The sequence below is a fragment of the Hyla sarda genome, chromosome 3 (genome assembly GCF_029499605.1).
Source record: "Hyla sarda isolate aHylSar1 chromosome 3, aHylSar1.hap1, whole genome shotgun sequence".
NCBI classification, from domain to species: Eukaryota; Metazoa; Chordata; class Amphibia; order Anura; family Hylidae; genus Hyla; species Hyla sarda.
In genome coordinates, this window is record NC_079191.1 from 352,200,494 (window position 1) to 352,217,347 (window position 16,854).

The 16,854-nt window shown below is 42.6% G+C and overlaps 1 protein-coding gene and 1 long non-coding RNA gene across 5 annotated transcripts in view; one reads left to right on the forward strand and one right to left on the reverse strand.

Annotated features, from left to right (window-relative positions):
- LOC130362684 (uncharacterized) overlaps nt 1–11,598 on the reverse strand; it is a 35,182-nt gene extending 23,584 nt beyond the window's left edge. For 2 of the 3 annotated variants that reach the window (XR_008891524.1, XR_008891522.1), the window contains exon 1: nt 499–636. This is a non-coding gene — a long non-coding RNA (uncharacterized LOC130362684). Of the gene's footprint in view, nt 1–498; nt 637–11,473 lie in introns of those variants that run through there. The other variant, XR_008891523.1, reaches the window with a different exon arrangement.
- BANF2 (BANF family member 2) lies at nt 578–12,431 on the forward strand. Of its 2 annotated transcripts, none has more exons than XM_056567577.1 (3): nt 578–715; nt 6,781–6,911; nt 11,519–12,431. In XM_056567577.1, the coding sequence occupies exons 2-3, from the start codon at nt 6,786–6,788 to the stop codon at nt 11,666–11,668; spliced, it is 276 nt and encodes a 91-aa protein (XP_056423552.1). In that variant the 5' UTR covers nt 578–715; nt 6,781–6,785; the 3' UTR covers nt 11,669–12,431. The 2 variants fall into 2 exon arrangements, with proteins under 2 accessions (XP_056423552.1, XP_056423551.1); XM_056567576.1 differs by lacking the exon at nt 578–715 and adding an exon at nt 1,040–1,188.
- The last annotated feature ends 4,423 nt before the right edge of the window (nt 12,432–16,854 follow it).

A 16,854-nucleotide genomic window follows, 5' to 3' on the forward strand; every position in this document is an offset into this window, starting at 1 on the left:
AAACGTATACGGGAACCGTACTTGAACAAACGTGGTGTGAACCCAGCCTTACCCAACCTGTGCAAAGGAAAAGTGGTGCAGTTGCCCATAGCAACCAATCAGATCGCTTCTTTCATTTTCCAGAGGCCTAATAAAAAATAAAAGAAGCCATCTAATTGGTTGCTATGGGCAACTGCACCACTTTTCCTCTACACAGATTTTTGATAACTTTCCCCCCATATAATGTCTATATAGAGGCACAAGTTCTCCCAATGCACGGACAATATGTAAGGTGACTCTGTTGCCCATTTATACGCTCTTATTATGGGGGAAGATTTCTCAAAACCTGTGTAGGGGACGAACGGTGCAGTTGCCCATAGCAACCAACCAGATTGAGACCCTTTTTTAAAAAAAAAAAAAAATGAAAAAGACATCATCTCATTGGTTGCTATGGGCAACCACACCACTATTGCTCTACACAGGATTGAGAAGTTCCCAGGTCTTCGATCTGTCACCCACCTATAATACTCCTCATACTTCCTGTCAGCGGGGAACACCTGGATTTCCCGCATCATTTTAAAGGTTGTTTCCCATTGGTTCCCCCCTTTCCTGACGTCACGAGGCGGAGCTTAAATAACAGAAGGAGGAGGCGTGGCGTAGAGCTCCTTGTGTCCATTGAACTCCTGGTGTAGCCCCTGCTCGGTTTTCTCGCTGCATCCCCGTCAGTCCGTACTCGGTATGACACGGCTCCTAGCTATTGTTTTATAACTGGGGAGATTACACTGCCCCCTGTCGGACAGTGTCTGTACAGGAGATTTTTCATTTGCTGCGCACACCTTGACGTTGTGAACTGTTTTTTATTTTTTTTTGCGGCAGGCTGGAAAGCAAAAGTATCACGTGCATGTTAATATATTGTCAAATGGGGTATCTAGCTAAGGCTGTTGTATCCTGCACCTGCTACATATATGGATTATATACTATTAAATAGTAGTAGTGCATAAAGCTGTGTTTTCCAATCAGTGTGCCTCAAGTTGTAGCAAAACTACAACTCCCAGCATGCCCAGACAGCCTTCGGCTGTCTGGGCATGCTGGGAGTTGTAGTTTTGCTACAACTTGGCTCTACAGCACACTAGTTAGTGTACAGGCACCTTGCATTAATGCCCTCCTACAACTGGACCTGGTCTGTAATTGTCCTAGGGCTGCACTTCAGTAAGTAAGAAAAATAGAAGTACTTCTCATAGCTATTACCGCCATGTTGTGACATTGAGAGAAAAAAAAAACATACATTTTCCCTTATGGGTCTGAACTGCTGCAAGATGTACCTGCAGATCCACAGAGCCCATTATGTTGTGGATCTACGACTGATTTATCCACTTTTGGGTAGGGCTGGGCGGTATGGCCAAATATGTGGATCACAGTATTTTTTTTTTTTTTTTACTTATGGCGGTTCCACGGTAAATAACGGTATTCCCCCTCCCACAGTGCTGTGCTGTCCCGTCCCCATCGGGGTAAATACTCACGTCACCCACAAGCGCTGCTCTCCACGCCCTCCTGATTGTTGCGGCCGCCGGTGCTGACACTCTATACTGTACGCTGTATCCCTCTGCACGGGCTGCAAAAGGTAAACAAAAATAAACTTTAATGCACGTTCCTACTTCGGCCTTACGCTCTTCCTGGGGACGTGAACGTCGGAGAGACGTCAGCCTATCACCGGCCGCAGCGATGTTCCTCCTCGGCCGGTGATAGGCTGAGCCCACTGTCATGGCTGACGGCTCTCTAACGTTCCCGTCCCCAGGATGCTGGTCTGAACCGACGGGGAAGGTGTGTTAAAGTTTATTTTGTTTACCATTTGCAGCCTGGGCATAGGGATACAGTATAGAGCAGTGGTCTTCAACCTGCGGACCTCCAGATGTTGCAAAACTACAACTCCCAGCATGCCCGGACAGCCAACGGCTGTATAGAGGGTCAGCGCCGGCGGCCGCAACAAACAGGAGTACGAGGAGGGCAGCGCTTGCGGGTGAAATGTGAGTATTTACCCCGATGGGGACAGCGCAGTGCTGGGCTAATAATTAATTGGGGGGGGGGGGGGGGGGGGCAGAACAGCGCTGGCGGGTAACATATGATTAGTTCCCCGATGTGGGCACAGCGCTGGGCTGATAATTCATTCCCGAGGGGGAGGGGCCAAACCGGTATTGCGGTATGGGTTAAAATTCATATCGTGCAGCACAAAAATTTTGGTATTCGGTATGAACCAGTATACCGCCCAGCCCTACTTTTGGGGAGATTAATCAAAACCTGTACAAAGGAAATGTGGGGCAGTTGCCTGTAGCAACCAGAGTGCTGCTTTAGTTTTAAAGGGGTACTCCCATGGAAAACTTTTTTTATTTTTATATATTTTTTTTTTTCAGATCCACTGGTGCCAGAAAGTTAAACAGATTTGTAAATTGCTTCTATTAACAAAAATCTTAATCCTTCCAGTACTTTTTAGGGGCTGTATACTACAGAGGAAATGCTTTTCTTTTTGGATTTCTCTTATGTCACGACCACGGTGCTCTCTGCTGTCCATTTTAGGAACTGTGCAGAGCAGGAGAAAATCCCCATAGCAAACATGCTGCTCTGGACAGTTCCTAAAATGGAACACTGTGGTCGTGACATAAGAGAAATCCAAAAAGAAAAGCATTTCCTCTGTAGTATACAGCCCCTAAAAAGTACTGTAAGGATTAAGATTTTTTTTAATATAAGTAATTTACAAATCTGTTTAACTTTCTGGCACCAGTTGATTTAAAAAAAAAAAAAATTCCTGGGGAGTACCCCTTTAACCCCTTAAGGACTCACGATTTTTCCGTTTTTGCACTTTCGTTTTTTCCTCCTTACCTTTTAAAAATCATAACCCTTTCAATTTTCCACCTAAAAATCCATATTATGGCTTATTTTTTGCGTCACCAATTCTACTTTGCAGTGACATTAGTCATTTTACCCAAAAATGCACGGCGAAACGGAAAAAAAAATCATTGTGCGACAAAATCGAAAAAAAAAAAAACATTTTGTAACTTTTGGGGGCTTCCGTTTCTACGCAGTGCATATTTTGGTAAAAATTACACCTTATCATTATTCTGTAGGTCCATACGGTTAAAATGATACCCTACTTGTATAGGTTTGATTTTGTCGTACTTCTGGAAAAAATCATAACTACGTGCAGGAAAATTTATACGTTTAAAAATGTCATCTTCTGACCCCTATAACTTTTTTATTTTTCCACGTACAGAGCGGTATGAGGGCTCATTTTTTGCACCGTGATCTGAAGTTTTTAACGGTATGATTTTTGTTTTGATCGGACTTTTTGATCACTTTTTATTCATTTTTTAATGGTATAAAAAGTGACCAAAATACGCTTTTTTGGACTTTGGAATTTTTTTGCCCGTACGCCATTGACCGTGCGGTTTAATTAATGATATATTTTTATAGTTCGGACATTTACGCACGCGGTGATACCACATATGTTCATTTATTTTTTTTTACCCTGTTTTATTTTTTTTATGGGAAAAGGGGGGTGATTCAAACTTTTATTAGGGAAGGGGTTAAATGACCTTTATTAACACTTTTTTTTTTTACATTTTTTTTTTTTGCAGTTCCCATAGGGACCTATAACACTGCACACACTGATCTCCTATGCTGATCACAGGCGTGTATTAACACGCCTGTGATCAGCATTATCGGCGCTTGACTGCTCCTGCCTGGATCTCAGGCACGGAACAGTCATTCGTCGATCGGACACCGAGGAGGCAGGTAAGAGCTCTCCCGGTGTCCGATCAGCTGTTCGGGAGCAGCCGGGTCACTTTCAGTTTCACTTTAGAAGCGGCGGTCAGCTTTGACCGCCGCTTCTAAAGGGTTAATACCGCACATCGCCGCGATCGGCGGTGTGGTATTAGCCGCGGGTCCCGGCCGTTGATGAGCGCCGGGACCGACGCGATATGATGCAGGATCGCGGCGCGATCCCGCTTCATATCGCGGGAGCCGGCGCAGGACGTAAATATACGTCCTGCGTCGTTAAGGGGTTAATAAAATGGCCTGTGTAAAATAAGCCGAAATCTGGTTGCAATGGGATTGCTCCAATCTTCTCTGCACAGGTTTAGATAAACCCTGCATGTAACACTGACTTTTTTTTATTTTTTTTGCTGCTTGTTTGTGACAGATCTGCATGAAAAAATGTAGATGCTTGTGGAATCATTCTGATTCAGCCTGAATGCCTAGGGCAGTATGAGCCGTAAATACAGCCCTGGATAGGCTTCTCAATAGGGCAGGATGATCTCACCGAGGAGTCCACTGGTAGGCGCCACGCCCTCCATTCACTCCTATGTGAGTGCCGATGATTCCCAAGAGCTATACTTGGGTCTTGACGCTCCATAGGAACGAATTGTGTCCTGCCTGCAGCACACGCTCTCACTGAGCGCCGGGTCCTGTCCCAGTGATCGTGGGCTACTTATTCCCTATCCTGTGGATAGCGAATAAAAAAAATATATATATATACCGTATATCTTTTTATTCCCTATCCATTTATTCTATATATATATATATATATAATTTTTTTTTATTTTTTATAGCAGATTTCTCCTTTAACTCACAATCAGGCCATCGGGTGTGCCACCCTGAATTTTATCCAAAAATCAGATAACTGAACATCAGGTTCTAAGTAATATATAGTGTTATACACTGGTTTAAATCACAGTGCCAAAAAATCATAGAAGCATCTAAACTTTTATTTTTCATGGATACTCAATTTTTTTTTATTATACCATGTACATTTCGCACTAAATAATTTATCTTGAGATGAGCATTACTCATATCTTTGACAAAATAGCGCGTGTCGACCACCACATGACACAGCGGCCGACACGCCCCCTCAGTACATCTCTATAGCAGAGCTGGAGACTGCTGAATGCAGATCTGGCTCTTACATAGAGATGTATTGAGGGGGCGTGTCAGGCGTTGCGTCATGCAGCGGTTGGACACGCCCCCTTGCCTCTGTCTGCCGGAGCCCATACGGGAGATCATGGGGGGCCCTAGCGGTTGGATCTCTTACGATCTGAAATTTATTTCCTATCCTTAGGATAGGGGATACGTTTTCATATCCCTGAGAACTTCTTTAATATTAATCATAGGAAAACTGTTTGGACTTTTATAGTCACAGTATTGAATGTCATTAATATTTATAATGGCATAATCCTGTATGCTAATTCATTATATTCTATGTCTCTTGAACACAGGCTGCTAGGGCTACACTTCCTGGGGGAGAGTTATCAAAACCTGTGCAGTTGCCCATAGCAACCAATCAGATTGCATTTTTAAGTTTTCAGAGGATGTTTTAAAAATCAAAGAAGAAATCTGGTTGCTATGGGCAACTACACCACTTTCCCTCTACCTATTGTGCACAGCAGGCTCTCTGCAGTCTCCCATGGGAAATTACAGAAGACCCCTAGGCTGCCTGTTCAGAGTGTTTCTCCAGCGTCCGACTGAGTCACTGGGGAAGCCACCTGGTGGTCAGATCAGAGCAGGGAATCATAACTGGTAATGGGCCATGGCAATTATTGGGTTAAACAGGGCAGGATGAAAAGTTCCTCTTATCCTGCCTATTAGAGATGAGCGAACTTACAGTAAATTCGATTCGTCACGAAAGTCTCAGCTCGGCAGTTGATGACTTTTCCTGCATAAATTAGTTCAGCTTTCCGGTGCTCTTGTGGGCTGGAAAAGGTGGATACAGTCCTAGGAGAGAGTCTCCTAGGAATGTATCCACCTTTTCCAGCCCACCGGAGCACCGGAAAGCTGAACTAATTTATGCAGGAAAAGTTATCAACTGCCGAGCCGAGAAGTTTGTGACGAATCGAATTTACTGTAAGTTCGCTCATCTCTACTGCCTATGCTTTGGAGCCCTGGAGCAGCTATGCCAAAAGCCGTTTTCTGTACAGTGGTCCCTCAACATACGATGATAATCAGTTCCAAACGGACCATCGTTGAATGAAACCATCGCATGTTGAGGGATCCGTGCAATGTAAAGTATAGGACAGTGGTCTACAACCTGCGCACCTCCAGATGTTGCAAAACTACAACACCCAGCATGCCCGGACAGCCAATGGCTGTACTTACCTGTCCCCGCCGCTCCGGACCGTCACTGCTCGTCACCGCTGCCAGGGATGTCGCCGTCCATCGCTGTTGCTGCGTCCTTGAGGTGTCGCCGACGCTCCGGCAAGGCCTCTGCTTCCCCGGCATCCTCGCTCTCCGTCGCTGCCATCACGTCACTACGCACACCGCTCCTATTGGATGACGGGACGGCGTGTGCAGCGACGTGATGACTATGATGGAGAGCGCCGACGATGCAGGGGATCCCGAAGAGGACACGCCGGAGCCCCGAGGACAGGTAAGTGATCGTCAGCGGACCACATGGGGCACCGTAAACGGCTATCCGGTGGCAGCTGAAGCAGTCTGCGCTGCTGGATAGCCGTTTATGCGATGGCCCCGACATACAAAAGCATCGTATGATGATGCTGCCTCTGAGAGGCCATTGCATGTTGAAATGATCGTATGTCGGGGCCATCGTATGTCGAGGGGTCACTGTATATATAGAGGGTGGAGAATGGTGGCTCCAAATATCTGTAATAAAGCTCTGTGCAGCAGTTCTATAGTCCATGTGAACTCTAACCTTGTAAAACTCCAGAAAAGGAAAGCTTCTCCCGTCCACCACTAGCATGTCTTAATGTGGTAATTTTAGCTTTAGGTAATGTTTGTTGCTCTTGGTCCTTTTTGCAGAAAAGATGTCTCACACATCACAGAAGCATCGAGACTTTGTCTCTGAACCCATGGGCGATAAGCCGATTACAGCCTTGGCCGGTATTGGAGAAGTTCTTGGTGGTAAATTAGAAGATCAAGGCTTTGATAAGGTAATACAGCAATAGAATGAAACCCGTCAGCTCACCATATACGTAGTCCTTTGATTCACACGATGGAGGAATGATCCTGGAAGTATTGGGGCCGGATCCCCAGGTAGATAGAGTGAAAACAAGAGGGGGATCCCAGCTCCCATAACACTAATAAAATTTAATGAGTCCATTAAAAAATATCCAAAGAAAAAGTGCAGGATAAAAGCCAAATGAAACGCTGACGTGTTTCGGTTCATCAATAAACCTTAATCGTAGTGATAACAGACAGGAGAAAACTACCGGGTGTATATAGCTACACAGTGGACCAGTAAGCTAGTAATGGACATGCCTAAAAATCGGTGTGATCTCAGAATAGACAATCAATCAATGCTGTGTGGCACCTGGGAATGCAAACCATAGTAGATAATATGCAGTACACAAGAGACAGAATGTCAAAATATACTTAGTAGCATAGAAAGTATGATACCCGTGGGATGGACATCTGAACATCAGCTTAGGCTGGGATCAAACTGCAATACAATTACATTATCAGGTTTTTGTTGAAAAACTGATTCCTCAAAACTGGACTAAACTGTATCATAACTTGTGTACACATTTTAACCCATATACAGTTTGAAAAATTGATGTCCGGTTGCATCTGTTTTAAGAAAAAAAATGTATATGTTTTTAATTTTTCACTCCATTCTGAATACATTTTCACTTGTTTGATTGAAATTCCAAGAAAAAAAAACTTTTGTTGTGCACTGCGCATGTGCAAAGTCAAAAACCGTATGGTGCAAACCGGATGGAACCGTATGCACATACAGTTTTGTACGATTCCCCATGTTTGGATATGGAAAAAAACTGGACAAAACCTACAAGATGCAAAAGGGACACAACCGGATCCATCGTTTGGTATAAGGTTTTCAATGGAGAGTCAATGCACACGGTTCCGTACGGTTTTAAAATTGAAAATGTGTATACGGGGAAAAAACAAATGTGTGAACCCAGCCTTACTCCAGTCTTTGATAAGGTAATACATACTACAAATAGAAGAGTTATCTGTACCAATAAAACAGTCTCTATTAGTGTGAATTGACACCCAGCAGATTTGTTGCAGAAATTTCTGCAAATAAAATCTTTGTTTCCCTGTGAAAAAACAAACAAACACAAAACCTATCAACGTGTTTCTCAGATAAGAACAGGGGAAGAAGTGTATAGTTAAGTGCTTCACTCCCTGGCTCATTGCCTTTTCCACCCCACAGTAGGAGATGATCTCTACTCTTAACCATGCACCTCTCTACTTTTTTTTTTCTCCTTACAGTCCTGGATAACTTAACCCTGTTTATAAGACAAGATGCTAGTCAGCCAAAAGCATGGTGCTGTACAAACAATTTATTACTGAACGTGAAATGTATCTTTCTTTTAACATACAATAATAAAAATATCTTGGGCCCCTTTCACATTACCGTTAGGCAGGTGGATTTTTTGACCATCCTGCAGCACCAGTTATGTCCTATTATGACTAACGTCCTTTTTTTAAAAATTTTATTTATTTTTTGACGGCACAAAAGAAACTGCATGCACTTATTTTAGTTTTGTCAAATACCAGTGGAAAGACGGGCGTTAAAATTTTAACATTGAAGTCTATGGGTGACGGATGTTCACAATTGACATCCATTAGTGCCCATTATTTTAACATCTGTTATTATCCGTTATTTATACTGTGCATGCTCAGAACATGGAAATCAACTAACGGACTATAACTGTTGAAATAATGGGTGATAACGGATGAATACTTCCGTTATTTTGACAGAATGCCAGTTAAAATAACGAACATTGGTCATTCATTAGCATCCGTTATGGTCAGTTATTTTGTCCATTTTTTTATTTTTTTATTCATGATGGTAGTGTGAAAGAAGCCTTAAACGCCTTTTGATCGATGGGTATCTAAGAGACACCAAATAACAATTATTCAACTCCTATTGAATAATTTCTAAGCTGAGAAAGGGGTTATTGATGTGCCAACCCTGGTTTGATTTTTACCATTCCTCCAAAAACTCAAAATACCAACTAGGATAAAAATTCCCCTTATTTCTCTCAATACACCAACTCCCAAGCTTCTTTAAAGGGGTACTCCGTTACCTTGCTGTCAGAGCTCCGCTTTCCAGTGTCCGGAAGTTATTGTTCCGAACTATGTGTGTGCGGGCTTCCGTGTTCACGCCCTCCCCCTCAACGAAAATCTATGGGAATGGGGCGCGACGGCCAGTACTCTATAAATCAACTGGTCCCACAAAATTAAACAGATTTGTAAATTACTTCTACAGTATTTAAAAATCTTAATCCTTCCAGCACTTATCAGCTGCTGTATTCTACAGGGGAAGTTGTATTTTTTTTCTGTAGTTCTTTTCTGTCTGAACACAGTGCTCTCTGCTGACACCTCTGTCTGTATCAGGAATTGTCCAAAGCAGGCAGAGAGGCTTGCTATGGGGATTTGCTTCTACTCTGGACAGTTTCTGACATGGACAGAGGTGTCAGCAGAGAGCACTGTGGTCAGACTGCAAAGAATTCCAGAAAGAAATGCAACTTCCTCTGTAGTATACAGCAGCTAAGTAGTACATGAAGAGTTAATATTTTTAAATAGAAGTAATTTACAAATCTATTTAACTTTGTGGGACCAGTTGATTGTAAAAAATGTTTTCCACCGGAGTACCCCTTTAAGTGAACTTCTCCTGCTTGTGTGTTGTAGCATGCCACATTTTTTTCCCCAAGATTCTTGCAGAAATTGATAAGTGAGACATTTCATATTCAGTACATATTTTTCTTAAGTTCACAAAGAAACAAAAATAATTAAATGATGAATCTACAAAAATGTGAGTTAATGCCCTGATGGGTAACCACTTGATGAATTCTGTAGAAAATAGCCTGGTCTGTGCCCTATCTCTGTAATGAAGTACGAAATCTGAGGCATACAATGAGTACAAGACAGTCTGAACATTTACATGAAACATAGGAGCTTTTCACCCCACGTTTTGTGAACATGTCACAGGCATAAGTCACCAGGTAATTAAATAAAAAGGTGTTCCTGTTGTGCCCATTGACTTACCTGGACCAGTTAGGCTATATTCACAAGTTAGACTGTCCACACGGAGAATCTCTGCAGACATTCTGCAAACGGCACAGGAATGAGCTGCTTCAAAGACAGCTTTGCATTCCGTGCGGAGTCTGCAGAAAGAATAAACGTATTCATTCATTCTGCGAACACAGAAAATGGAATTACCGTGCCGGAAACATCTGCACAGTGCACAGTGCAGCAGAATCCCTTTGAATTCAACGGGACTCTGCTGCAGTGGAATCTCTGTACCAAATTCCAATGCGGAATCTGGCACGGAAATGCCGTTGTGTAACCCTAGCCTTTTAGTCTAATAGGGACTATGGTCCATTTCCCCAATATATAAGGTCTCCCATTAGGGCTCAGAAGCAGAACAGATCATGTATATATATGTTCAGGAAATGGACCGGACATAGCTGCTAGTAGACAGAATTTGGTTCACTGTAGATAGTGGGCCCACAGGATGCAGTATATGTCAACAAACCATTTTGACTGCTTTCAGACATATACCTGTGACATATGCAGGACTCTGTGAATGGGGCCTTATATTTGTGCTATATATATATATATATTTTATACATCTGATTGAAGTTAAATCATTCTGTGCAGGTTCTTGTGACATGAATGAGGTCTTCAGAGATGGTTGTGAGTTGGCAACGTAATGAAGTTAAAGAATATATACATATTTTAGCTATTTTTACTTTGTGATCAAACCCCTTTATTCTAATGTACATGGGGAGAAGTATAATAAAATAAGGATGCTTTGTTAGGGATTTCCCATTAGCCTTCTGTAGGACCCAGAACCACTGATGTATTTCTTCCCTGGTAGCACCCGCTGATCACGGGGGTCCCATCAGTGGGTGCTGGTCTTCTGACAAAGCTCATCTTCTAGGGCAGTGGTCTTCAACCTGCGGACCTCCAGATGTTGCAAAACTACAACTCCCCGCATGCCCGGACAGCCAACGGCTGTCCGGGCATGCTGGGAGTTGTAGTTTTGCAACATCTGGAGGTCCTCAGGTTGAAGACCGCTGTTCTAGTGAAATCACTGATATGGGAAAAGGTTGTCCAGACTTGACCTTGCCTTTTGTGTTTACTGTCTTAACTAGAGATGAGCGAACTTACAGTAAATTTGATTCGTCACGAACTTCTCGGCTCGGCAGTTGATACTTTTCCTGCATAAATTAGTTCAGCTTTCAGGTGCTCCGGTGGGCTGGAAAAGGGGGATACATTCCTAGGAAAGAGTCTCCTAGGAATGTATCCACCTTTTCCAGCCCACGGGAGCACCTGTAAGCTGAACTAATTTATGCAGGAAAATCATCAACTGCCGAGCCGAGAAGTTCGTGACGAATCGAATTTACTGTAAGTTCGCTCATCTCTAGTCTTGACTATACATGTGCTATAAAGTCAGCACTAAAGTTATATCACATCCAGTATATATTACGTTGCTATAAAAATACGGTGGCTTGCTCACCTTACTGGAGAATGCAGCATTAAGATGTGTATTTTTATATTGCAGGCCTATTTGCTTCTGGGACAATTTCTTATCTTAAAGAAAGATGCAGATGACCTCTTTAAAGAATGGCTAAAGGATTCCTGCGGGGCCAATTCTCGGCAAGCAGAGCTGTGTTCTTCCTGTCTGAAGGAGTGGTGTTCCTCTTTCCTGTGACTTTCTTGTATGCACTTTTTGTCTTTAGTTTGTGTTGAAGTTTTTACCAGCAATTTAATAGCGTTTCATGAAGTTTTCTAAAAAATAAAAGTAAAGATAAAAAGCGATCTCATCCAAAGATGTGAATCTTCTATTCTATTTTTAGGCACATAAAAAGACTTTGCTACATTGATGAGCAAAACAACAGTAGGAACCTACAAAACCAAATCTGAAGCATGTCCCTTTTTTCAGTGCTGTGATTAATCACTATCGAAGTAAATGGCAGCTGAAACAGCACCTTCTTATCTCATGTGAATATACACTTTAACACAATTCACCAGAATTTCAACACAAATAGCAGCATCAAAATCTAAGGGTGTTTACTAAATGTGCATTTCATTTCTTGGTTTGCTGCGATCTGGACAGAGACTGCAGGGAGTGAAGCACCAAGCCACAAACTTCTCCCTGCTCATTTCAATGATCATTGAGGGTCTTGGCACTGCAATTCCACTGATCAAAACTTTTGACATGTCTCTGACATGTCAATAGTTATGTATGTATACGAGACAGGGACTCTTAAATGTAGCTTTTCACCAACTTTTCCCCAACTTGTAAATGCATGCATCCTATCACACGATCAATCTTCCCACTGTTATGTGGCTTATACTATGGTACTAGATTATGGTGAGAGATGTGCAATATACTACTACTTTCTGAAATTTCCATTGGAGTGTGTGATGTTGTAAAACCTAGAGACGCCTCTTATTTATCATTCCAAAATAAAAAATATTTTACATTGGACATAAGTATTTCCTCTATGCCACATGAAATGTAGCTTTTATTAAATACTACTACTACTAATAATAAATAATTTTATATAGCGCCTACAGATTCCGCAGCGCTTAATATAGCGCTTAAATACTGATTAAAAGCAATAAAAGGACTCACAGTAATAGTGCTGAGTGCAAGGTGTATAGTGTATACCACCACCAAAAACTCACATTTGAATAGTATACCCTGAGCAGGTGACCAATTAAGTATAAGGGAGGTCCACCTCTTTAAACTAGGTGATTAAGTATGTGTTTTATGTGTACATTTATTATGATACTTATACCCATGTTATTTCCCCTGATAATACCACTGTTAAAGGTGGTTGAAACGCGTAGGAAGTTTTATGTAGAGACAGGTGACAATAGGGACAATTTCTAGTGTGGGGCCGCCCTTTTCAGGGCAAGGCAACACTAGCCAAGAAGGGCATTATAGGGAATAGTGTAGGGATGGTTAGCACTCTTCCCCCTTATGTTTCTTCCCTCCCCACTACCTTACTGCAATACCTGGACCTCCCTTATACTTAACTGGTCACCTGCTCAGGGTATAATATTCAAATCTGAGTTTTTGGTGGTTGTATACACTATACACCTTGCACTCAGCACTAATATTACTGTGAGTCCTGTTATTGCTTTTAATCAGTATTTAATAAAAGCTAAGTTTTATTTCAATTTATGCCATCCTCATAACAGTATTTGATATAATTGGCGGAGAATGCTTTGATATATTACATCTTTGGTCCAGCTGTCCACTTGACAATCATAGTTTCTGTGTTAACACAAGGAATGTAGCTCTGGTTCCTCCCATTTCTCTCGATCATCTGAGATGTTTCTACACCTTGATTGGAGTCACCTGCAGTAAATGCAAGTGATTGGACAAGATTTGGAAAGACACAACCCTGTCTATATCAGGACTTACAGCTGACAATGTATATCAGAGCCATGTAAGAGAGATGACCAAGAACTGGTGGTCACTCTGGCAGAGCTCTAAGGCAATGTTCACACTTTGGAATGTCCATTCGGGAAAAATGTTTGTTTGGACATTCCGGAGACTGTGGGCACAGGCACAATATGCCGGCGCTAGGACCGCTCGCACTGTGCATTCAGAACAGGTTCATTCTTTCTGTGGATGTGGAATTCTGAATTTCTGTGCCGGAAACATCTGGCATGGAAATTCCGCCATGTGCAAAGTGCAGCAGAATCCAATTGAATTCAACAGGACTATGCTGCAGTGGAATTCTGCATAGATTTTCCAAGGTGTGAACATAGCCTAAAGCTTCTGTGTGCAGGTGGGATAAACTTCCAGGAGGTCAACCATCACTGCAGCCTCCACAATCTGGGCTTTGTGGCAGAGTGACCAAAAAGTCGTCTCTCAGTAAGAGACACATGAAAGCCTGCATGCTTTTTGCAAAAAAAAATTTGGGCCTCAATTGTCAGGTCTGGAGGAAACCAGGCACTGTTAATAACTTGCCCAATCCCATCCCTACAGTGATGCATGGTGGTATCATAATGTTGTTGGGGGTGTTTTTCTAGCCTTTGGGGCAGGAAGATTACTCAGTTCAGCTTTCCCTCAACCTGACCAAAGTACAGAGATTATAAATGAAAAGCTGATGTCCCCCTACAACCCCTGTTTGATTCAGTTATAGCCTGCCCTGGGTTGACTCTAGCACCATCCAGCCCACCTTGCATATTACCTGAGCCCACCCCTCTGCATTCATTTCCCACAGCACATCACTATCTGCTCTCTGTGTATCACCACAATTCTCTTGATGGTTTGATAATTCTCATCTTAGTTCCCCAAAAAGTATGCCAGGTAACCTACTGTGTAGTATTTCCAGAGGCCCTGGGTCACTCATTTGGCCTCCAGCCTCTGGCCTGCTGTGCAATAGACAAGCTACTCTTGACTATACAGCCCCTTAGCGAACAAGCCTTCATGACCTTATTTCACTGACTCTTCAATGGGCAGATCCTAGGGCTATGTTTACAAGGTGGAAAGTGTGGATTTTCTACAGGTTTGTTACATTTCTGGGTTTTCAAAACACAGAATCTGCTCAAAGTTCACTTCAATGGAGCTCTGAATGAAATACAAAGAGGTGTCACTTACTAAATTCCATCCAGTGGCTCTTGTGATATTGCCCGACGAATGTCCCGTGCTCAGTTCGGTTACCTACGCGCATGAGGCGAGGCCCCGATGGCTGTCTGCCCCATGCTTCTTTCTGCCTCTATTAGCATTTTCAAATTCTGCACTGTGCTCTGAGGCAGAAGCACAAGCGGAGTTAGTTTACAAACAGCACTCGCATACTAGTGACGTGAGTCGCATGTCACGTGAGCTCTGTGCTCCGGCACCGTAGCAGAGCGCTCTGGCAAGAAGAGCTCTCGTGTCACTAGGACATGAGAGCTGTCTGTAAACTAACTGTGCTTCTGCCTCAGAGCGCAGCGCAGAATTTGGATATGCTAATAGAGGCAGAAAGAAGCAGGGGACGGGACAGCCACCGTGGTCCCGCTTCCTGCACACAGGTAACCGAATTGAGCACGGGACTTTCGTTGGGCAATATCACAGGAGCCACTGAATGGAATTTGGTAAGTGATACCTCTTGGGACTCCTGGTAACCCACACTATAACCCTGAGCATTGGATTTAATGTTGGTGATCAAAGTGACAGTTTTCCTTAAATTTAAAGACATGCCTTTAAATTTTTTCATCTGCGGAATCTGCATTGTACAGGTGAAACTTGAAAAATTTGAATATTGCGCAAAGTTCATTTATTTCAGTAATGCAACTTAAAAGGTGAAACTAATATGAGAGACTCATTACATGCAAAGCAAGATCGTTCAAACCGTGATTTGTCATAATTGTGATGATTATGGCTTACAGCTCATGTAAACTCCAAAACCACCACCCCCCCATTTACTATGATTTGGGGAGCCATGTCTGCTGGTGTTGGCCCACTGTGCGTCATTAAATCCAGGGTCGACCCATCGTCTACCAGGAGATTTTGGAGCACTTCATGCTTCCTTTCCTTTCCTCAGGGTTTTTCCACTTTTGTTTTTTCCTCCTTTCCTTTAAAAAAAAAAAAGCTATTCTTTTTCCATCTAAAAATCCATATGATGGCTTATTTTTGCGCCACCTATTCTACTTTGTAATGACATCAGTCATTTTACCCCAAAATCTGCGGTGAAACGGTGACCAAAAAAACCCTGCTATTTTGGACTTTGGAATTTTTTTTGGCGCGTACGCCATTGAACTTGTGGTTTAATGAACAATATATTTTTATTATAATTTCTGCAGACGGCGATACATGTTTTTTTTTTATTTAGTTTTTTTTATGGGAAAAGGGGGGGGGGGGTGATTCAAACTTATTAGGGAAGGGGTTAAATGATCTTTAACTTTTTTTTTTTTTTTACAATGTTATAGCCCATAGGGGGCTATTACACTGCACACGCTGATCTTTTACATTGATCATTGTTATCCCATAGGATAACACTGGTCAATGCTATTGCCGCTTGACTGCTCATGCCTGGATCACAGGTACTGAGCAGCCATTCGGCGATCGGACACACAGGAGGCAGGTAGGGATCCTCCTGGTGTCCTACAAGCTGTTCGGGATGGTGCGGCAGTCCCGAACAGCCGACTGAGCTAGCCGGGACTGGTTTACTTTCACTTTAGACGCGGCAATCAACTTTGAACTCTGCGTCTAAAGGGTTAATAGCTATTAGTCATGGGTCCCGGCTGTTGTTAAGAGGCTGGGCCCAACCCGCTATGACACGGGGCCATGCCCTGGCCCGGCCTTATAGAAAGGGAGTGGACTCAGGGCGTACAGGTACCCCAAGTCCTTAAGTGGTTAAGTTGCATTAATGAAGTACAATGGACTTTTGCACAATATTCAAATTTTTCAAGTTAACTGTATATAACAAGTAGTACAGTAAAACAACAAACTGTCAAACAGCTAAGCAATCTGTGAAATAACTAAACCAAGTAAAACAACAATTAAAACAATAGACTTTGAAAAGGGGGAAGACTGTATATATGCCTACCACTTCTACCCTCTACAAGCCCCATGCCTATTGTCACTCTGGTAGCTTCTTCAGGGGTAATGAAGTGGATCAGTACTTAGTATCACTTATAATGTAATTTCTAATCACGTGAGGCACAGTGGGAAAAGTATCCAAAATATCTACATATAGGGGGAAATTTATCATTGCCTTCCTGCCATTTTATTGGCTGAAATTTGACACAATTTCTGTGCAGTTTTTGCGCAAATGCTTTGCACAATTTCAAAATAGACAACTTTGGCAAAAGCGACTGACATGCAGTTCTTCATTCTTGCCTAGGCAGTGGACAAGACTGCGTCTTTTTTTTAAAAGGCACAAAAACCGCAAA

What these genes read in the sequence shown, in the direction of transcription:
- BANF2 (XM_056567576.1), top strand. Translation starts at nt 1,137, where the DNA reads ATGCCCTCCTACAACTGGACCTGGTCTGTAATTGTCCTAGGGCTGCAC. An exon ending in TGTCCTAGGGCTGCACTTCA is followed by an intron (nt 1,189 to 6,780) that starts GTAAGTAAGAAA and finishes TCCTTTTTGCAG; the next exon opens with AAAAGATGTCTCACACATCA. An exon ending in AAGATCAAGGCTTTGATAAG is followed by an intron (nt 6,912 to 11,518) that starts GTAATACAGCAA and finishes TTTATATTGCAG; the next exon opens with GCCTATTTGCTTCTGGGACA.